General features: G+C 44.3%; 3 protein-coding genes across 3 annotated transcripts; 1 reads left to right on the forward strand and 2 right to left on the reverse strand.

Moving 5' to 3' along the window:
- Positions 1-735: 735 nt before the first annotated feature.
- Positions 736-4,997, reverse strand: kbtbd3 (kelch repeat and BTB (POZ) domain containing 3). The gene is made up of 9 exons (XM_014214509.3): positions 4,551-4,997; positions 4,307-4,472; positions 3,884-4,066; positions 3,322-3,495; positions 2,928-3,218; positions 2,559-2,801; positions 2,409-2,481; positions 1,995-2,212; positions 736-1,729 (listed from the first exon to the last, which is right to left on the reverse strand). The coding sequence occupies exons 1-9, from the start codon at positions 4,793-4,795 to the stop codon at positions 1,454-1,456; spliced, it is 1,869 nt and encodes a 622-aa protein (XP_014069984.1). The 5' UTR covers positions 4,796-4,997; the 3' UTR covers positions 736-1,453.
- Positions 4,998-5,222: 225 nt separating this feature from the next.
- On the reverse strand, positions 5,223-11,526 carry LOC106612889 (queuine/queuosine transporter SLC35F2). The gene is made up of 8 exons (XM_014214511.3): positions 10,577-11,526; positions 9,979-10,154; positions 9,667-9,794; positions 8,867-9,026; positions 8,563-8,719; positions 8,394-8,446; positions 7,109-7,263; positions 5,223-6,686 (listed from the first exon to the last, which is right to left on the reverse strand). Exons 1-8 carry the CDS (start codon positions 10,690-10,692, stop codon positions 6,450-6,452), a joined length of 1,182 nt encoding a protein of 393 aa, XP_014069986.2. The 5' UTR covers positions 10,693-11,526; the 3' UTR covers positions 5,223-6,449.
- Positions 11,448-21,563, forward strand: LOC106612887 (cullin-5). Its single transcript, XM_014214507.3, has 19 exons — positions 11,448-11,617; positions 12,534-12,643; positions 12,751-12,850; positions 13,053-13,229; positions 13,371-13,512; positions 13,667-13,812; positions 13,925-14,005; positions 14,114-14,207; positions 14,308-14,438; positions 14,707-14,814; positions 15,066-15,130; positions 15,471-15,603; positions 16,036-16,167; positions 16,254-16,377; positions 16,556-16,731; positions 16,913-17,074; positions 17,224-17,342; positions 17,810-17,933; positions 18,135-21,563. Exons 1-19 carry the CDS (start codon positions 11,594-11,596, stop codon positions 18,327-18,329), a joined length of 2,343 nt encoding a protein of 780 aa, XP_014069982.2. The 5' UTR covers positions 11,448-11,593; the 3' UTR covers positions 18,330-21,563.
- The last annotated feature ends 227 nt before the right edge of the window (positions 21,564-21,790 follow it).

A 21,790-nucleotide genomic window follows, 5' to 3' on the forward strand; every position in this document is an offset into this window, starting at 1 on the left:
GTCTGTGGGCCAGTAGACTCAGAAACCTCTACTATAGCTTTGAACCCAAATAGCATTCTTGGGAATAGAAAATGTTTCAATTAAGCAGGAAACAGCAGAGGGAGCATGCCCCTTTCCACTTCGATGGGACCGCAGTGGAGAAGGTGAACAGCTTCAAGTTCCTCTGCGTACATATCACTGACAATCTGAAATGGTCCACCCACACAAACAGTGTAGTGAAGAAGGCGCAACAGCGCCTCTTCAACCTCAGGAGGCTGAAGCAATTTGGTTTGGCCCCTAAGACCCTCACAAACTTCTACAGATGCACAATTGAGAGCATCCTGTCGGGCTGTATCACCGCCTGGTACGGCAACTGCACTGCCCGCAACCGCAGGGCTCTCCAGAGGGTGGTGCGGTCTGCCCAACACATCATCGGGGGCACACTGCCTGCCCTCCAGGACACCTACACCACCCAACCCAATGTCACAGGAAGGCCAAAAAGATCAACAAGGACATCAACCACCCGAGCCACGGCCTGTTCAACCCGCTACCATCAAGAAGGCGAGGTCAGTACAGGTGCATCAAAGCTGGGACCGAGAGACTGAAAAACAGCTTATATCTCAAGGCCATCAGACTGTTAAATAGCCATCACTAGCCGTCTACCACCCAGTTACTCAACCCTGCACCTTAGAGGCTGCTGTCCTATATACATAGACATGGAATCACTGGTCACTTTAATAATGGAGCACTAGTCACTTTAATGTTTACATAATGCTTTACTCATTTCACATGTATATACTGTATTCTATTCTACTGTATTTTAGTCAATGCCACAAAGACATTGCTTGTCCTAATTATATATTTTTTAATTCCATTCTTTTACTTTTAGACTTATATGTATTGTTGTGAATTGTTAGATAATACTGCACTATTGGATCTAGGAACACAAGTATTTCGCTACACCCACAATAACATCTGCTAAATATGTGTATGTAACCAATAACATTTCATTTGATAAGGCACGAGGGGTTGTGGTATATGGCCAATATACAATGGCTAAGGGCTGTTCTTAGGCACGACGCAACGTGGAGATACAGCCCTTAGCCGTGGTATATTGGCGATATACCACAAACCCCTGAGGTGCCTTATCGCTATTATAAACTGGTTAGCAATGTAATTAGAGCAGTAAAAATACATGTTTTGGCATATCCATGGTATAAGGTCTGCTATGCCATGGCTGTCAGACAATCAGCATTCAGGGCTCGACCACCCAGTTTATAAATAAATATATAACATAAAATGTGATAAAACTAATAAATACTTGAGGTATGACAAAACATAATTTATTTCATTGATGCAGCTTTTAGTCCCCAGGTAGTGTGTGTGTGTGTGTGTGTGTGTGTGTGTGTGTGTGTGTGTGTGTGTGTGTGTGTGTGTGTGTGTGTGTGTGTGTGTGTGTGTGTGTGTGTGTGTGTTACGTGTCCCTTCCTCCCCAGGGGTCTCTGTATCTGTTGAAGCTGATGACCTGACAGTGAAACTCTGTCAGGGGGCGTGGCATTGGTGTCACTTCCTCCCACTGGCCCCGCCCACTGTGGTACACTTGGACTTCGTCAGTGATCTCATCAGGTGAGTAGTCTCCTCCCAGGATGTAGATTCGGTTGGCCACGCCCACGGAGCCTGCGTTGAACCCGGCACACTCGAACGACCCCTCCCCTTGCCACACACAAGTCTCTGGACAGAAACTGTACACCTGGACAGAACACAGAACACAGAACACAGGACTCAGAACACAGGACTCAGAACACAGGACTCAGACTGGTCAGGTGTGGTGAGTTGGTGTTTCGTAGAATAGTTGTCAAGTTTGTTTTAATGACAAAGTCCCCATATATTGTATCTATGTCAATAGGACCTGCCTGATTAAATGAAGGATGAAGAAATATAAAAATACTTATAGATGGAGACATCAATCAATCAAATAATCAAGCAATCAACCAGTCAATCAACAAGTCAGTCACCTTATACGTAGACAAGTCACAGAGGTGTAGAGTGTTGTTGACGGACACAGCCTTGACCAGGGTGGCGTGGAAAAACTGACCAAACTCTGCCACCAGGTGGCTCCACTGGTCAGAAACAGCGTCGTAGCGCAGGAAACAGTCCAGCGAAGGGTTGAAGGAGTCCGATATCTCCACTGACGAACCCAATGTGTAGATGATGCTGCCGCACGCACTGGCTTCTGGGTAATACGAGGCCACAGGGAGGTTTAGAGGTATGTGTGTGTATGTGTGTGGGGGTTTCTATATTTGTGTGTGGGTGTCTGTGTGTCTCTGTGGATTTGTGTATGTATGTTTCTCTGTGTGTGTGTGTGTGTGTGTGTGTGTGTGTGTGTGTGTGTGTGTGTGTGTGTGTGTGTGTGTGTGTGTGTTCTGTACCTGGGTAGTAGATAGCAGTGGGCAGAGGACTGACGGAGGTCCAGGTTTTGGCCAGGGGGTCGTAGTACTCTACCTACAGACAATTATCATCATCATCATCATCATCAGAACCATCATAATTATCATCATCATCATCATCTTCATTCTCACCTCCATTAGGCTAGGAGCCCCCTCCCTTTCTCCTCTGGTCCTCCCTCCTAGCACATACAGTCTGTCCAGGGTGGTGACGGCTGTGTGCATGGTACGGGGTTTCCCCATGTCCGGGGCAGGGGTGCAGGTGTGTGTGACTGGGCAGTAGCACCAAACCTCTGCTGTCGCATCATGGAACGGCTCTGCCACGTGAAGACGCACCGTGCGGCAACAGTTGCCCCGACAACCACCTGTCACAAACAACTTAAAGAGAGGAGAGGAGATATAAAATAATGATAGTTGATCGAAGCGTAAATTCAGTTGTACCACTCCACTATGTGTTACTGCCTGTGTGTGTGTGTGTGTGCATGTGTGTGTGGGTTTATATACCTTCTCGGCGTAGCTGGTGAGGGAAGAGCCTGAGGGGTCAGGGGTCATACTAAAACCCTCCCCCTGGCCCTGAGGTAGCTCTCTCCATTGGTCTGTGTCCAGGCTGTAACAGAAGCTGTGGTGTATCTCTCCATTCTCCTCTGTCTTGTGGATGTAGATGTAAGACTGTGTGGTGGCTGGTCTGGCGTCTGGCAGTAGACCACTGAGCTGTGTCTGTCTACTCACTGCATCACTGACCAGACTAACACAGAGCTGGTCCCCTGAGAGGAGATTCTCAGTCCGGGCCAGGGCCTGAACACACATACACAATACATTTTGACTGGTAAAAAGAACCATGCATACGCGTGTGTGTGTGGGGGGGTGCATGCCTGCGCCTGATCCTGCGTGTGTGTACCTGCAGGGTGTGTGTGGGTACGTGATGTAGCCGTAGCAGTGCTAGTAGCCGTGGCAACAGCCTCTGTCTGGTCTGGAGGTCGTGACTTGTCCACCTCAGGGATGACCTCACCGCCACCTCCTCACTGGGCACGCTCAGACTGTCCGACCCCAGACATACCTCGAGCACGCCCAACTGGGAGGAGAGGAAGTAGATCAGTGTTTCCCAACGTTAGTATTTAAAAGCAATCCAATGCTTTTAAATCCTTCAGGGGGAGTGGACCCATGCACACTTCAGGAAGAAAAGGGATTGGGGGAGTGACAGAGTGGAAACTTCAGGGAGACATTATGATAGTGACTTTCTCAAAAGCTAAAGTGAGTAACTATCTACTTCACTGTTTCCCAATCCTGGTCCTAGGGACACAGAGGGCTGTATTTACCTTAGCACTAACACACCTAATTCAACTTGATGATGAGCTGATATGTTGAATCAGGTGTGCTAGGGCCCTTTTATTTCAATGCACAAACGTCTTTTTATGAGTCTCAATGAATGACAATGGAAACTTATCAGAGTGGCTCCTCACCGGCATATCCAGGAAGTCTGGAGTCATTGAGAGGTCGTGGAAGTTCTGAACTACAAACTCATTGGCCTGCTGGAGGAGGGAGGCAGAGCCGTATCCCTCAGCGAGGGCCAATAGCATCAGGCAGTTGGAGAGCTCCAGGGTTCCGATCAGGAAGTCACTGCATGCTCTGAAGAGCACAGGCACCTGGGAAATGGAACACTGGTCAATAAATCAACATCAACTCTCAAGTTTCTGAATGGATTTGACATACAGTATGCATCTGACCCAGATCTAGCGTTTGTTCCAAATGGCACCCCCTTCCATTGATAATGCACTACTTTTGACCATGGTCCATAGGGCTTTGGTCAAAAATAGTGCACTATGTAGGGCATAGGGTAGGGTGCCATTTGGGTTAGGGTAAGGGTTACCCCTGATGTAGTGTACCTGTAGGAAAGAGGCGAGCTGGAACAGCATGTCTACGTTTTCGTGGGTGACGACCATCTCTCCAGAGTAACAGAAGTCCAGGAAGCAGCGCACAGCTTCTGGGGACTGGTTACCCAGGGTTACCATCCTATCACCACACTCACGCATGTCCAACTCAAACATGGCCCTGCAGACAGAGAACCTTTAGAGCGCACACACACGCACAGATGCATGCACACACAAACCCACACACACACACACCAACCTGAAGAAGTCGCTGCAGGCTGCCAGGACACAGCGGTGACAGGGGAAGGTCTGGTCCTGGACTGTTATAGTGAAGTCAAACAGTAGGCCTCGCTCTCTGAACGATCTGAGCATGCCCAGTAGCTGCTGGCTGTGAGCCTCTGACACACACAGCTCAGACCTGTGCTCCGGAACATAGGGAATACCGTTGGGAACACAGTCAGTTCCCTCGGACCGGGGGTCGGATCCCTCAGACCGTGGGTCCATGATCAATCCAGAGTCTGGGACAGAATCAGGAAAACTTTATCAGTTTTATTTTCTAAGGTTGTATATTATGCAAACTAGGGGCATCAACTGAGTGAGAGATGAGAACAGGAGGAGGAGGGGAGGAGAAATGACTGATAGCAGCAGTGACTCTATTTAGTTATTAAGTGGAGATCTCGCAACAATCATTCTCACGATGGCTCATTGGTAGTAGTCAGTGATAAATATCAAAGCTAATTAGGCCTGGGTTTGGTTAAAACCCTGGATGGGAGACCAAAGGCATAGCTGTAGATAAATCAACCGTTCAGTAGGAGGTTCTGCCCAGCCTTAACCATGGAAACTTATACTTGAACATTTATATGCAAATACTTTATTTTTCTCATAGTAATTGTCATGGTTTTTATATGTTGACTTATAAAAAACAATGTGAAACCTATAAGAAAACATTTATTTTGTAGAGGTTACATTCTCTGAACATAATTCATATATTTTGTCTCAAATATATCTTACCATATCTTTTTAGGAAATGCACCACAATAATGTATTCAATTGTGTATGTTATATAAGGCATATAAGTTAACACATATACAAATACAGCACTGACATATAAGGAAAAACATACATTTTACCAGATCCTTGTTAGATTACTTCTTAGATGTTTGTACAAATAATGTTCTTCTGCTTTACAATATTCTTATTTGATTTTCATGATTATTTTCCATATGGGGCCTGTGCAAGCTCTATAGCCTAGTAGTCTGTCTATCGATCATTACTGTGGAGCTGGTTAGAACGTTTAGGAGTCAGGGAAAGAGATGGATGATTGACAGAGGGAGAGGGGTAAGAAAAACATTTGCATGCAGTCTACCTTATTATATCTCAACTGTCTGTAAACGCACGGAGGTGTCTACATGTAAATTATTATTTGTCCCAAAGCAGTTCAGTAGCATTGCTTCCGTGCCTCGTTTAGTATCATATATAGAGTGAATCACAAAGCAGACTATTAGTTCGCTAACTGTTTATAATAAAGTATTTGACTAGCAGTAGCTCGGGAAAAACAAACGTTCTGTCCTTAGATTTGATGAGCTGATCAGATCCGATGTTTGTAAACAATGTCGTGCGCGTGTTAATAACGGTTTCAGCACCACGGACAGCTCTCTGTCTACCGGAAGAGCGAAGCAACGCGAGGACATGACGTTTAAATACTCAACGTGCGACCTCATTCCAAAGATTTCAGTATCAAGTATTTCAACTGTCTTCATTAAAAAACGCGGGACCCATTCTTCGATTGTGTTTTTTGTTTTGTTGTCTCAAATAATAATAATCTAATTAGGTAATGTTGCACGCATTGAGCCCTGCATATAATATTCTTTATGTGAAAATATTTTGCTTAATTGGGTTTATGCTCCAACCAGGTTTGATATCAATGAAGACTCACTCATTAACTTGACACACCCCACAATGAATGTGGATTAAAACATGTATTATTCTCCCTGCCAAGTCAACTAGTGGACAAATATTACAACTAATACAACACACCTATACTGTACATATTACACCTGTGAATCTGTAGATTTGTTAGAATGGTACAAATGAAAGAAAGGAGACAAGGAGTTTAACAGCTATAGACTGTTGGGAAGTGCTCGTCTAGTAGATCAGATCACATCTTGGTAATCCGTCCCCCTGCCGGTACTTCCTCATTCTGTGTTCTCTGATTCCATGACACCCCTGTGTGTTCACCCTCTTCGATGACGTCATCAGGGTTGTCGTAACCGCCCTCCTCCCTGCCCACAGAGGGGGCGATGGGGTCTGTAGGGTCTGGGGTCGTTGCCACGGCGTTGAATGCGATGAAGCCCACCAGGATGATCACCAGAGACACCATATACAGACCTGAGAACTACACACACACCAGATGAGCTATATGAGATTACACATTAACAGTCATCAACACACTGAACAGGGTCACGGTGACCATGGGATTTCTCTTCAGGACTAAGATGTTTTAAAATAAGGACAGCTGTGTCCTGTGATCAGGACAGCTCTAGTGGGATGGATCCTGCTATCTCTGTTTCTGTTCTTATCACTACTGCCTCCTTGATCTCCCAGGGATTAGATTAGACTAGTTTGAAAGAGATTACAGTGAGTACAGACATAGTACTGCAGCAATCAATCAATCTATCATCCATCATTGGAGTCATCAAATCATTTATTAACTCATCTCTTTATCTATTCAGAAACACAATCAGTAACTGAACTGTCAAATGGCTCAACCTACTTTACCTACTATCCCCAGTGTGTGTGCAGTGTGTCTGTACTAACCGTGTATTGAAAGAGAAACAGGCCACAGAAGAGGCTGAGGAGGTCTGCAGTGAGCAGGGAGAGGTTGACTGCTGTAGCACTGGTCTTCTTGACCACTACAGGCATACAGCTGTACAGGGTGTACATACACAGGGCATAGCCAGCAAACAGCAGGCCTGGGGTGAGAATAATTATACATGATAAAATGAACATTGTTGGCAGACAACAGCATTTCTAATATTTTTTTCTTATTGCTCCTAATGTGCATCTGTCTTTTTAATATTTTATTATGTGTTCATATCTGAATATTATTGATCCTTGTCTGTGTAATCGTTGATGCTGCTTGTGGTGATAAAACAATTTCCCAATTTGGAATCAACAAAGTACTAATATCTTCTACTCATACACTGGGCATAGTCAGAGAACAATAGGCCTGAACAGAAAAACACAGACATTATACAGGGCAAAAATTATTATAAACAAGGAAGATCAACTGTTGTACCTCCCATAAAACACAAGATAAAGAGCAGCAAAGAGCTATGGAAACTGTACTTCTGCAAGCTGACACAGCATGCATCCTGTACTCTGTGTAACCTTGCCACCACTACTTCTGTAACCCTAAGAGAGAGGTAATAACCGGTGGCCTTTGGTGGTCTAGTGGTTAACACTACTGAATCCCAGACCCACAGCTACTTTGTAACAAACCCTCTCCTTACTTTCCTTCTTTTACACTGTCCTATCTGTTCAATAAAAAAACATACAAAATATCAACAAATATACAGGTAACTGACAAAATAAAGGAAACACTAACATAAAGTGTCTTAATAGGACGTTGAGCCACTACGAGCTGCCACAACAGCTTCAGTGCGCCTTAGAATATATTCTACAAACATCTGGAACTATATAGGAGGGATACGACACCATTCTTCCATGAGAAATTCCATAATTTGTTGTTTTGTTGTTGGAAAATACTGTGTGGGTGCCGCTCCAGAATCTCCCATAAGTGTTCAATTGGATTGAGATTTGGTGACTGAGACATACACACCCTTTAAACCCCCTATGCTCCTTTGAGACCCCTCTTTCAAAGTCACTGAGATCTCTTCTTCTAGCCATGGTAGCCAAAATAATGGGAAACTGCATTTTTATACATGACCTTAAGCATGATGGGACGGTAATTGCTTAATTAACGTAGGGGCCACACCTGTGTGGAAGCACCTGCTTTCAATATACTTTGAATCCCTAATTTACTAAAGTGTTTCCATAATTTTGGCAGTTACCTGTATATTTTATTTTATGTGGTACTAACCGATTCTCCAGTCCCATTGGATGTTTGCCACATTGTTATGCTCCAGAACGCCCCTGTAGCAACACAGCAGATCACTCAAATCAACCACATTCCCATTCTACTACCTTCTCCCCGAACATGCACACACATCCACATGCAGATACACATGCACGCACACACACACACTTACAGCTGCATGCCACTGATGAGTGTGCCGAACAGGCCGACCATGCCTAGGAACTCCACTCTGCTGAGGTGTTTGACGGTGTACTCCTGACACACGTTAGACACAGCATATAGACTGGCACTGAGCAGGACCAAGCCATCACCAAGCAGAACGTCTGAGGCTAGGAGAGAGGGAGGAAAGGATAGAGGCAGGAGAGGAGAGAGATAGAAGAGGAGGATGAGGAAAGAGATGAGGTCAATATGGTACTATTTATTATGATATGAACAGAGATTAAATGAATTAATTAATGAATGGAGTGGGTTCTTACTGGATCCCAGGTCTCGTCCAGCCAGTAGGTCAGCTCCCACCATGGCCCCCACCCCCAGCAGACAGACACACACAGAGACGTAGTGGACAGGTCTGTAGCACGTCTTCAGGAACCAGCAGGACAGTATCATCAACACAGGGATCACAAAACAGTCCAGCAGCTGGAAGACAGAGAGACACACCAGAATAGTCACGTACATCCAGAAGGCGAGGTCAGTACAGGTGCATCAAAGCTGGGAACGAGACACTGAAAAACAGCTTCTATCTCAATGCCATCAGACTGTTAAACAGCAATCACTAAAACAGAGAGGCTGCTGCCTACATACAGCCTTGAAATCATTGGCCACTTTAATAAATGGATCACTAGTCACTTTAATAATGCCACTTTAATAATGTTCACAGATCTTGCATTACTCATCTCATATGTATATACTGTATTTTATACCATCTACTGCATCTTGCCTATGCCGCTCTATCATTGCTCATCCATATATTTAAATGTATATATTCTTATTCCATTCCTTTAGTTAGATTTGTGTGTATTAGGTAGTTATTGTGGAATTGTTAGATTACATGTTAGATATTGCTGCACTGTCGGAACTAGAAGCACAAGCATTTCGCTACACTTGCAATAACATCTGCTAACCATGTGTATGTGACCAATAAAATTTGATTTGATTTGCCATGGACATAACTCAGCACACACGCACGCATACACACAGACCCGCAGGCAGGCACGCAAGCTCGTGCACACACAAAAACATAAAGACATACACACACACACCCTCTCGTAGTTCTGACCTGTATACTGGTGAGTGTAGTGTACTGGTAAGCTTTAACCACTGTGTAGTTAGCCTCGACGTCCACGAAGCCTACTAGGAGATACTTCCACCACCTCTTCTTTAAAATCGGAAACATATTGCCATCCCCTACAGTACGTTAGGAGAAGGTAGCCTGGAGGTTATTGCACTGCTACACAGTTAGAACATTTTATAGAGTTGACAGATGTAATATTCTGACGAGGAGCACCCTGGGGTGGTGTGTGTGTGTGAGAGAGAGACTACCTGTTCTTCAAAGCAGAACATTGGTGTGCCTGAGAGTGTGTGTGTGTACCTGTTCTGAACAGCAGAGCTGTGGTGTAGGTGAGGCAGAGCAGTGTGTAGCTCATAAAGCTCTGAAGCATGGGCGCGTCCACGTGGTAGTCTGAAGCCAGGTACTGGGATGTAACTGCTGTGCCGCAGATGAGAGCAGCCAAACCCTGACCCATAGCAACTGTCTTCACCAGCTGCCTGTTAGGACAAAGGTATACGTGAAGAGGAAATTCAGCAACTCTTGGAAGACAGTGGACATTGATTAAGCTGCGTCTTTACTGGTGAAAGCAACATGTTTTGGCCCTATAGCCTTCATTAGGGTTTCAACACAACTCCGTCCAGGCTACTGTATGCTAGCTGCCAGGGACATACACAACTCAGACTAGGCTACTGGACAGTGGACACATTCTTGGACATTGAAAGACCTCCACTACGTCACTATGTGTCCCACATGGCACCTCATCCCTATATAGTGCTCTAGTTTCGACCAGAGCCCATAGGGAGCTGGTTAAAAGTAGTGCACTATATAAAGGATAGGGTGCCATATGGGATCCAGATAATCACTTATATAACATCCATCACTCTCTTTCTAGTTGAGTTTTCTCTCCCCACAGACTCACCACGTAAACACTTCTTTAGGGTTGAACTTCAGAAGCTTCCGGATAATAAGGCATTTTCTATCATCATTGTCGTTGGGGTCTGTAGCTATAATCCCCTCTGGGTCTTTCTCAGCCATGTTGCCTCACTGTAACAGTCGGGTACTGGGATGGGGAATACACTGCTGTGTGCTGCCTGGACTGGGGCTTTTTCATTTCTACTGTGCTACCTGGGCTGAATGATTAACAGTGTTCTCTAATCAAAGTGCAAAGATCACTTAGTGCTTTCAGATGATAGGTGTTATAGTAGTGATGAAAGTGGCTGGTACAGGAGAGGAATTCTGTATAAAAGTTAGAGGAATGCTGTGGGGATTCAAACAGGGCCCATATGAATGAAAGTGGGTGGTACAAAGTGGGTGAAACTGTGGGAGGCGGGGTATTTAGATCAGTGATTACTTCATTTCAGCCAGGTAATTACAGGGTCCATATCCATTTTACATTTTAGTCATTTAACAGACGCTCTTATCCAGAGCGACTTACAGTAGTGAACACATACATTTCATACCTTTCTTTTTCTTTTTTCGTACTGGTCCCCCGTGGGAATCGAACCCACAACCCTGGCGTTGCAAACACCATGCTCTACCAACTGAGCCACACGGGACCATATCCCTCCTCTATGTTGCTCACTTGTCTTCAAGTCACATAGCTACTGTACATACCATGCACTGACCTGTAATAAAACTCAGTGGTTCCATGGCAGTCAAAAGCTAAATTTAGCACTGGTCCAGCCACGGCAACTGTGGCCTACTGTATTTATTTTCCAACACCTGCCAAATCCTATTTGGTGCTGTGTCTTAAGTGCAAAGGGCAGCACATAAAAAATGCAGATAACATTTCATGACACAATACTGGAAACTGGAAAAATATCTAGCCTTTTTATCTATATGTCTATTTTTATTGCGCTAAATAGGAAGCTACATTACCTAATCCCCAACCACACACTCGCGAGATTGCGCGAGGAGGGCAGAAGTTGGAGGAAACATGGCGACGTCTAATTTGTTAAAGGTAAGAGCCTCTCACGTCAGCATTTTACCCAGATTTGAAGATTTAATTAAGCGCCCCGATGCCCATAGTCTGGATGTAAATAAGTTAATGAAGGAGTTAAAAATAAACCCGACAACGGACACTGTTTGTCAGGGTTTTTTTGCACTTAAGGAAACAGATATGTATTTCTTGCTAGTTAGCTAGCAAGGGATGCTAAGACTAGCGAGCCAGCCATCTGGCTAACGTGCAATACAGTTGTCACCGGCATAACATTTCCTATTTTAAATTGACAGTTCATCAGTAATATCATACACAGTTCATTGTAGTAACTGTCCAAATCAAACTGTAAGAGAATATGCAGCAGGCTTGTCCAGGTGGTGGAACAATCAGCTGAATTGGCAAGCTAACAATAGTTCCGTTTGACAGCTCTCCAGCACAATAACGTTTAGTGTTACTAGCTAGCTAACTAACTGTACATATTACAGTCTTGACTGTTACAGATTGGTCAGAGTTGGGTGCAACTACACTGTTGACAATGTAGCTAAGGTTTTAGTTGAAGCAGAATTTATTTTAGCGAACTGGACCATTGTAACGTTATGTTTTAAAATAATAGAATTTAAAAAAAACGATTAAACATGCGTTCATTCTGAACAGCGTCAGGCAGTAGCAAGTTACTGAGTAATGGGTTAGTAAGTATGAACTGTGTTCGTTCTCTGGCTCTATCCAGAATGAATGGTTCTATGTACTGGGTAGTGTGGTGGAGAGTAGTGAGTACAGGGTCATATTCATATGGCACGAAACAGAAGCAAACAGATGTGTCTACTTGAAATTGTACAAAAATAAACACTTGTTTTCATTTTCTGTTGCAAAACATTTTCGATAGTGTGCACTAATGAATACGACCCTGAGTAGTAACAGTAGCATCATCTCTCTCCAGAATAAAGGCTCCTTGCAGTTTGAGGACAAGTGGGACCTGATGAGGCCCATCGTTCTCAAGCTGCTGAGACAGGAGTCTGTCACCAAGCAGCAGTGGTTTGACCTCTTCTCGTAAGACACACACACTGCATCACACCACACCAAAAACTGCAAAGCAGACACACCTACTGCACCGCAGACACACACAAAAACCCTATGCTTATTATTGTGTGTTGCAGAGACGTCCATGCTGTGTGTCTGTGGGATGATAAGGGCCCAGCTAAGATCCACCAGGCCCTCAAAGAAGACATCCTAGACTTCATCAAACAAGCTCAGAATGTAAGTGGGACTGTGGGTTACAGATTTTGGTAAGGGTTGAAATCACATTTGAGTTTGGAATGTGCTGTTCACACACACATGCATGCGTACACACACACACACACCTTTCCAGTACAGTGATTACAGTTGCAGGCAAGAGGCTACCCTTAAACTCCTGACCTCTACCTATGCAACATACCTCTGACCTGTGTTTCCATGGCAGCGTGTGTTGAGTCACCAGGATGACACAGCGTTACTGAAGGCCTACATTGTGGAGTGGCGGAAGTTCTTCACACAGTGTGACATCCTGCCCAAACCGTTCTGTCAGCTGGAGATCACACTGATGGGGAAGCAGGGCAGCAACAAGAAGTCTAACGTTGAGGACAGCATCGTACGCAAGGTGATGAGAGTGGGGAGAGGAGGAAGAGAGAGGGGAGAGATGGACAATGCTCTTCTTTTTGATAGTATGCATCAATTGTCTCATCCTGCTTACTCACTCTCTCTCTTTTCCTCTCTCTATCCCCCTCGGCTTCTCTTCTAGTTGATGTTGGACACATGGAACGAGTCGATCTTCTCCAACATAAAAAGCCGTCTTCAGGACAGTGCTATGAAGCTGGTTCACGCTGAGAGGCTGGGAGAGGCATTTGACTCCCAGCTGGTTATAGGAGTACGAGAATCATACGGTAGGACATATACACACTGAGTGGCAAAACATCCACATATTTTATATGGCAAGTTTTTGTGAAGCATGGTGTGTTGACTGTGTGTGTGTGTGTGTGTGTGTGTGTGTGTGTGTGGTGTGTGTGTGTGTGTGTGTGTGTGTGTGTGTGTGTGTAGTCAACCTGTGCTCTAACCCTGAAGACAAGCTCCAGATCTACAGAGATAACTTTGAGAAGGCCTACCTGGACTCAACTGAGAGGTTTTACAGAACACAGGCCCCATCATACCTACAGCAGAATGGAGTCCAGAACTACATGAAATATGTAAGGACTGCTCTCTCTCTCTGTGTGTGTTGGAGAGAGTGCGTGTCCGTGTGTTGTTGTGACAATTTCTCAGTGGGTGTGTATACATTCACTGATCGTGTGTGTCTTGCAGGCAGACACAAAGCTAAGGGAAGAGGAGAAGAGGGCAGTTCGATACCTCGAGACTCGTCGTGAATGTAACTCTGTCCAAGCAGTGAGTAGACAGACTGTTTACCCATGAGTCTGTATAGACTGGTTTAAACTCATATTCACAGTCAACAGATGAGGTAGATCAATGTTAGTCTCTAATGTCTCTCTCCAGCTGATGGAATGTTGTGTGAACGCTCTGGTGACGTCGTTTAAAGAAACCATCCTGGCCGAATGTCCCGGCATGATCAAACGCAACGAGACAGACAGTGAGTAACACGTTACATTACTACTTTTACCCACCAGCCTTGGGACCGGTTGTAGAAGAGGGTCCTTCTTTGTGTGACGTTAATGTCCTTCCCCATTCAGAGCTCCACCTGATGTTTTCCCTGATGGATAAGGTTCCTAGTGGGATAGAGCCCATGCTGAAAGACCTGGAGGATCACATCATGAACGCTGGGCTGGCTGATATGGTGGCTGCTGCAGAGACTATCACTTCTGTATGTCACACACACACAGATCTGTCTTACTATACTTGTGAGGACTTTTTGGCGACCAACAATTGATTCGCATTCAAAATCCTTAACCCTAATTCTAATCCTAACCCTAACTCATATGCCTAAAATGTTCTCACTTTTCTGAATTTGAGTTGGTTACTATTCTTGTGAGGACTTCTGGTACTAGTAAAAAATAGTATAGTAAAACATGTACACACTCAAAATCAGCTAGTATATCTGTATGTTTGTCTTCTTATTCCTGTGTGTGTAGGACTCTGAGAAGTACGTGGAGCAGCTGCTGATGTTGTTTAACCGTTTCAGTAAACTGGTGAAGGAGGCTTTTCAGGACGACCCTCGATTCCTCACTGCCAGAGACAAGGTACACACGCACACACAGCGAGAGAAAAGTGGGTGAAGAGAGGAGACTGAATGGAGGAGCAGAGAGAAAGGGGATGGGGAGGAGAAGGGATGGACGGAGGAGAAAAAAAGTGAGATGAGAGGGAGAGACATGCAGCGAGAGAAAAGATGGTGAATGGAGCAGATGGAGAGAAAAGGGGGGTGGGGATGGACGGAGGAGGAGAAAAAAAGAGAGGAGAGCGGGAGGTTTGACAGTTCTGTGTTTCTCTCCAGGCCTACAAAGCTGTAGTGAACGATGCCACCATCTTTAAACTGGAGCTGCCCCTCAAACAGAAAGGGTAAGACAAACCTGGGTTTTATGTTTATATTATATTCCTTGGTTTTGGGTCAGTATGTCTGCTGGTCCACCCATCACGGAACTTTAGCTGCATCCCGATTCTCCACCCTTTTCCTGAGGGTGCATTTTCACACTCCCGATCATGGATTTAAAAGCATATGATTTGTGGAACAATTGGCTGGAGGTAGTTTCCATTATTGTCAAATTCACGCAAGAAAGTGTGCACGTGTAGACTTCGGAGAAAGGGTGAAGAATCGGATGCCTCCATTGACTTGAATGTAGATGCCTCTTTTAGTAATTATATTTCTATGTGTACTATTCATATGTGTGTCTCTCTACAGGGTAGGTCTGAAAACCCAGCCAGAGTCGAAGTGTCCAGAGCTGCTAGCTAACTACTGTGACATGCTGCTGAGGAAAACCACCCTGAGCAAGAAACTCACCTCAGAGGAGATAGAACTCAAACTCAAAGAAGTGGTGAAGACTCTACCCTAGTACTGTAGAATGAGCCCCCATTCTCAAACGCTTAGTCATGGATTTAAAGCATTGGATTGGTGTAAACATTGGCTGTTGTGAAATCCATGACGAGAAGGGTGTAGAATTAGGATGCAGCCGTAGTCTTGTATCCTGTTTATCACGAACTCTTCTAGCTGCTGGTGTTGAAGTATGTTCAGAATAAGGATGTGTTTTCTCTCCCTCCCTCCTCTCTCTAGTTGCTGGTGTTGAAGTATGTTCAGAATAAGGATGTGTTTTCTCTCCCTCCCTCCTCTCTCTAGTTGCTGGTATTGAAGTATGTTCAGAATAAGGATGTGTTTTCTCTCCCTCCCTCCTCTCTCTAGTTGCTGGTATTGAAGTATGTCCAGAATAAGGATGTGTTCTTTCTCTCTTCTCTTCTCCCCCCCCCCCCAGTTGCTGGTGTTGAAGTATGTTCAGAATAAGGATGTGTTTATGAGGTACCATAAAGCCCACCTGACCAGAAGACTGATCCTGGACATCTCAGCCGACAGCGAGATAGAAGAGAACATGGTGGAGTGGCTCAGGGTAAAAACACACACACACAGACTCTTTCTCTCTCTCTATACCCCCTTTTGATTGTGTTTTTTCCCCTGGGTCGTGTGTGTTTGTAGGAGGTGGGGATGCCTGCAGACTATGTGAATAAGCTGGCCAGGATGTTCCAGGACATTAAAGTATCGGACGATCTCAACCAGGTCTTCAAGGAGATGCACAAACACAACAAGCTGGCTCTACCAGGTAACGCACACTCGCTCTACGAGGTAACAAACACACAGACCTATGGCTTGAGCTTGTGTGATTATTAACCACGGCCTCCATACTCTTCCTGCTGGTGTACCATAGTAATGCACTAATACTCTTTCCTCCCTCTGTTTGTCTCTCTCCCCGATCCTTTTCTCTCTCTCTCTCTCTCCAGCTGACAGTGTGAATATAAAGATCCTGAATGCGGGGGCGTGGTCGAGGAGCAGTGAGAAGGTGTTTGTATCTCTGCCTACTGAGCTGGAGGATCTGATCCCAGAGGTAGAAGACTTCTACAAGAGGAACCACAGCGGGAGGAAACTACACTGGCACCACCTCATGTCCAATGGCATTGTGAGTGGGAAGATACACACACACACACACACACACACACACAGAAAGAGAGAGACAGACAGACACGGTGCACACACACTCACATAATCCGTGGAAAAACGACTATCACCTCATGTCCAACGGAATAGTAATCTCCCTCCTCTCCCCGTGCGTGTGTGTGTGTGCGTGCATGTATGTTTAGATCACCTTCAAGAATGAAATGGGTCATTATGACCTTGAGGTCACGACCTTTCAGCTGGCTGTGCTATTCGCCTGGAACCAGCGGCCGCGGGAGCGAATCAGCTTTGAGAACCTTAAATTGGCTACCGAGCTGCCTGATGCTGAGCTACGACGCACACTCTGGGTAACACACACACACACACACTCTCTGGGATTGAAAAATTAAAGCACACATCCCAATATAAACGCAGTTCATACACAAAGAAGAGACTGAGAGAACAAACAAATGACCTCTTTCTTTCCCTCTCTCTGCTGTCTCTTCTCTGTCTCTAGTCTCTGGTAGCATTTCCTAAACTGAAGAGGCAGGTGTTGTCCTATGAGCCTTCAGTCTCCTCCCCTAAAGACTTCACAGACAGCACCCTGTTCTACGTCAACCAGGACTTTTCTCTCATGTACGTAGCGACAACACTAGCTTTGAACCCACAACACTGTGTTAGCCGCCAGAGCTAAATAAAGGCATTGAATGTACCTAGCGTTACAAAATTCTGGTAACTTGCCACAAATTCCCACGTTTTCAAAAAATGACTAATTGAAGTATTCCAGATTTTCCTGCTTTTTCCATCCTGATTCCAGGAATCTCTGGAATTTGTGCAAAACCTGGGATTTTGGGAAAGATGGGCGTTTTGCAACCTTATTTGCACCTCACTGCAACCGCTGTTGGCTTACCATATTGATTCATGTTCTATTTAGTTAATGTAACTGTATGTTTTCTAACTCATCATTCATTTTGGGGAAGTTTGAATGTTGATGAAAGCTATATTGTCATGATTTCCTACTGAGGACCCGGATGGAATGTTGCGGAGCAGTTTAAGGTGTGATTTCTGATGAGATATTGAGTTCTTTAGTCTCTGTTTCTTAGTAAAAACTCCAAGGTCCAGAAAAGAGGCAAGATTAATCTGATTGGTCGATTGCAGCTGACCACGGAGCGAATGAGAGAGGAGGAGAACGAGGGCATTGTCCAGCTGAGAATATTAAGAACCCAGGTAATGTTACACATTTAAAAGGTACAACTTGAGAAACCTGAAGTTTTAGCACTTTTTTCCCCCCAGACTTAAATGGCGCACTACTTCCTTCCAGCCTGTAAGCCAAGAGTGAAAATCATAACCATACCAGTTGAATGTGTGGCGCAACGTTGAGTAAAGATATAATGCTGTACGTTGTTTGACCCACCCACCCCTCTCCAGGAGGCCATCATCCAGATTATGAAGATGAGGAAGAGGATCAGTAACGCCCAGCTACAGACAGAGCTGGTAGAGATCCTTAAGAACATGTTCCTGCCCCAGAAGAAGATGATTAAGGAACAGATCGAGTGGCTCATCGAACACAAATACATCAAACGGGACGAGACTGACATCAACACCTTTATCTACATGGCATAGAACCCACTTACCTGGACTGGAACCACCTACTTACCTACCTACCTACTGCTTGACCTGGCTGGATCCTCACTGCTGCAGGAGGAAGAGGAAACACAGGAAGAAGAGGGAGGGAGCAGTGGTTGTTTCAGAAGAAGAGGAAGGAGGATGTCTCTCTGCGGCCGGAGGGGGGAGGGGAGGGGCAGGCCAGTTAGTTGTTTGAGATAGATGGTGTACTCTTCAGACTGTGGCGCCACCTGGGGGCCAGGAGGAGGAGTACAGTGGGGCTGACTGACAGTCTCAGTATCACAGTAGTGACGTTATTATATAAACAAACTCTCCCTGCCTTACCCTCCTTACGCAGTCCGCACAGAGACAGACAGACAGGAGGACTAATGGACTAGTAGTCTATCATTATGGAGTGGACATTGAGAGGAGTGTATTTTGCCAAATGTACTGTGTGTGTGTGTGTGTGTGTGTGTGTGTGTGTGTGTATATATGTGTGTCTGCACCTTGACAGCTTGCTGCTCTGTGGAAGTCTTGCAATCATCTGAGGTCCCGTCGGTGTGTGTGTGTGTGTGTGTGTGTCACTTTTCCCTCCAGCTCCACCCCCCCCAACTGCCACACCCCTCAGAGAGGGTCATGGCTCATCACGTAGCAGCCAGTCGCAGAGTGAGAACAAACGAGAACATCATCACTTTTCTGTTTCCTATCTTGTAGGTCAGTGTGTCTGAATGGATTTATATATCACTTTCATTCTCCTTCTCAATGCTCATCTTTATTTTTGTGAACACTTGTGTGTTGTTGTTGTTGTGTGTATCGTTTGTAAATGCTGCACAGCGTCGTCCAATCGATCGACGTCACAAAGCTCTCTAGCGATCTTTGATTCTCCTATACCTCTCCTCTTCCTTCTCCCCCACCCATAGCCAGTGCAGGACATGACAGGTGTATTGTTGTCAGACCATGTGCGGGTGTCATGACTGTTCATGACCCAGGTTTCTTCCCAAATGCCACCATATTCCCTAGGTACTGTATTAGGGTGGCAGGTAGCCTAGTGGTTAGTGCGCTGGGCCAGTAACCCGAAAGGTTGCTGGATCAAATCTGTCGTTCTGCCCCTGAACAAGGCAGTTAACCCACTGTTCCTAGGCCGTCATTGTAAATAAGAATTTGTTCTTAGGTTACATTTAAAAAAGGTTACATTTAAAAAATATTAATAAATACTTTTGGGGGGCAAAAAGTAGTTTTAAATTCCATATAAAGGGAAAAGTCATTTGTTTCCTATATAGGAACAAGTAGTTTATATTCTCCCTATATATAGAATAGTAAAATCCCTCCAGTGCAATATCTAGAGAGCCCCAACTGCTGGAGCACTTCCTGTGGTGAGAGGTCATGTTGCTAAAGCAATGGCACTGCAGTGTTGCTATTAATGTACCCCACCTTTTACAGAAGATTGTGTGTTGCAGTATATAAGTGGGGAGTAGGGAGGGGTGAGGATGGAAGAACTAGGAAAGTGTTGGGGCCGTGTGTTGTTGACTTGTTTATTTATTTAATTTGTATCAATGTGGTTTGTTTGTATGAGATTGTATGCTAGTGTTTGATAAATAGGTCCGGTCTGTAGCGGGATACTAGGTGTACATAGCCACTTATTAATGTTACATGATGAAATGTATGAGACGACTTAATAACACTATCCCTCTTTGACTCTTTTTTTGTTTGAGTTTTACTATTGGGATTGGGATAATGTTATAGTGTGGGAAATGAAATTGCGCACCCTATTCCCTATATAGTGCACTAGTTTTGACCAGGACCCATAGGCCTCTACTCAAAAGTTGTGCACTATGTAGGGAATATGGTGCTATTTGGGATGTAAGCTAGGTAGCAAAACAGGAAATTGCTATCACTCTGAATTGAATGCAACCACATTGGAATTAATTTAGACACCTCAAGACAAAGTGATTGTCATACGAGGGTAACGTTACTTGGGAGTTAGCAGTTATGAATTGTTTGGGCATGATGCCATGGCTTTACTTCATCCTACCATGCTTCATTCATACACACTACATATCTACCCAGTACTGTATAGTCCACCGTTCTACAGTGGAGGACACCTATGAGAAACACACGTACACACACACTGACTATTGCCAAAATAGTTAATTGTTTATTCTATCAGGTAATGTAATGTGTGGATAATTCCTCTACTACCTGTAAACTGTTGGCAATAAGAGGCTCTCCACATGAGCTAGTTACATTTCTCAACAGACTGACTAGTTCAACTTTTGAACAGTTACTCTGAAGGATATCAGCGCTTTGTGAATAAAAAGTGTGTTAATATCATCATTGACAGTTTATGCAGTTATATCGTCCACTGAATGACATTGTGTCCAGCAGGTAGACAGGTTTTAGTACCATTGTTGTTTTCATGTCTTCCTTCCCTGGAATCTGACGTTAATGGTTATGCATCACTGCTGTAGTTGTTGCATCAAAACAACCTGGAGAAGAAGAGTGTGTCTCAAAGGACACCCTATTTCGTGTACTACTGTTGGACCAGGGCCAATATGGCTCTGGTCAAAAGTACTGCACTATATAAGGTGTCATTTGGAATGTAGGCAAAGTGATATTACATTTTAATAATTTAGCAGACACTCTTATCCAGAGTGACTTACAATTAGTGCATTCTTCTTAAGATATGTTATCAGAGTAATGTAATGTACTTAATGTAACTCATGCTGATACACTTAGCGCTTCTCTGGATTTTTGCCATGTTCAGCAATGTTTTAAGATTACAATTTATGCCACTTTATGAGTAACAACAAATGAACAGTATTAAACTAGGACTTAAACTCAACTTTTGTTGTAATAATTCATGTTTTTCTCTCTGCACAGAAATGTCAGGTAGAGCAGGTCTTATTTTGTCAAGAGACTAGACTGACATCTTGCTTCAGTTTTAAGTGTGGTTGTGATGATGGTAGACAGATGGGTAATCATAAGACATGTATCTCTTCCTCTCCTTCCCTACTTGCATATCCGGAGCCTTGTGTAAAAACTCGGTTTTACTGATCATAACATTACCAGATGAATGTGTGTCCCTACTTTGAGAAAAAAATATATAATGCTGTACATTTTGAATGGGAGTATTCTGGCTTTTGGGCTCAACTTCTTTGATGTGCTGCATTATCTTTATTTTTTTTGTTCGTGACTCTGCTTTTTTAAAATATAATTTATTTCCTGGCTAATAAAAACTGTACTGTAAAGAGAGTCATCTCCGCTGCTCTTGGTTTCCTTTGTCTTCTGTTGATTTCTATAGACAGATGAACATGTGCTTCTTCCTCTGTGTACGTTGATAGTAGCCTTCCTGTATGTTAACATGTCATGGCCTCTTCCAAGAGGTCTGACACTTTATGGCACAGAAGATCGTGTGATATTGGCGTTTTATTTATACATAATATATATTTTTTAACTAGGCAAGTCAGTTAAGAACAAAT

Source organism: Salmo salar, chromosome 09, assembly GCF_965601325.2.
Source record: "Salmo salar chromosome 09, fSalSal1, whole genome shotgun sequence".
NCBI classification, from domain to species: Eukaryota; Metazoa; Chordata; class Actinopteri; order Salmoniformes; family Salmonidae; genus Salmo; species Salmo salar.

Excerpts from the sequence above, each read along its gene's own strand:
- kbtbd3 (XM_014214509.3), bottom strand. The coding sequence starts at position 4,795 with ATGGACCCACGGTCTGAGGGATCCGACCCCCGGTCCGAGGGAACTGAC. Across the intron at positions 4,067-4,306 it reads AGCTCGCCTCTTTCCTACAG|GTGCCTGTGCTCTTCAGAGC; the intron begins GTACACTACATC and ends TCCATTTCCCAG. Across the intron at positions 2,213-2,408 it reads CACTGCTATCTACTACCCAG|AAGCCAGTGCGTGCGGCAGC; the intron begins GTACAGAACACA and ends CGTATTACCCAG.
- LOC106612889 (XM_014214511.3), bottom strand. The coding sequence starts at position 10,692 with ATGGCTGAGAAAGACCCAGAGGGGATTATAGCTACAGACCCCAACGAC. Across the intron at positions 7,264-8,393 it reads CCAATGGGACTGGAGAATCG|GCCTGCTGTTTGCTGGCTAT; the intron begins GTTAGTACCACA and ends TTCTCACCCCAG. Across the intron at positions 6,687-7,108 it reads TGTTTCTCTTTCAATACACG|TTCTCAGGTCTGTATATGGT; the intron begins GTTAGTACAGAC and ends GTGTGTGTGTAG.
- LOC106612887 (XM_014214507.3), top strand. The coding sequence starts at position 11,594 with ATGGCGACGTCTAATTTGTTAAAG. Across the intron at positions 12,644-12,750 it reads CAGTGGTTTGACCTCTTCTC|AGACGTCCATGCTGTGTGTC; the intron begins GTAAGACACACA and ends TGTGTGTTGCAG. Across the intron at positions 17,934-18,134 it reads TGAGAATATTAAGAACCCAG|GAGGCCATCATCCAGATTAT; the intron begins GTAATGTTACAC and ends ACCCCTCTCCAG.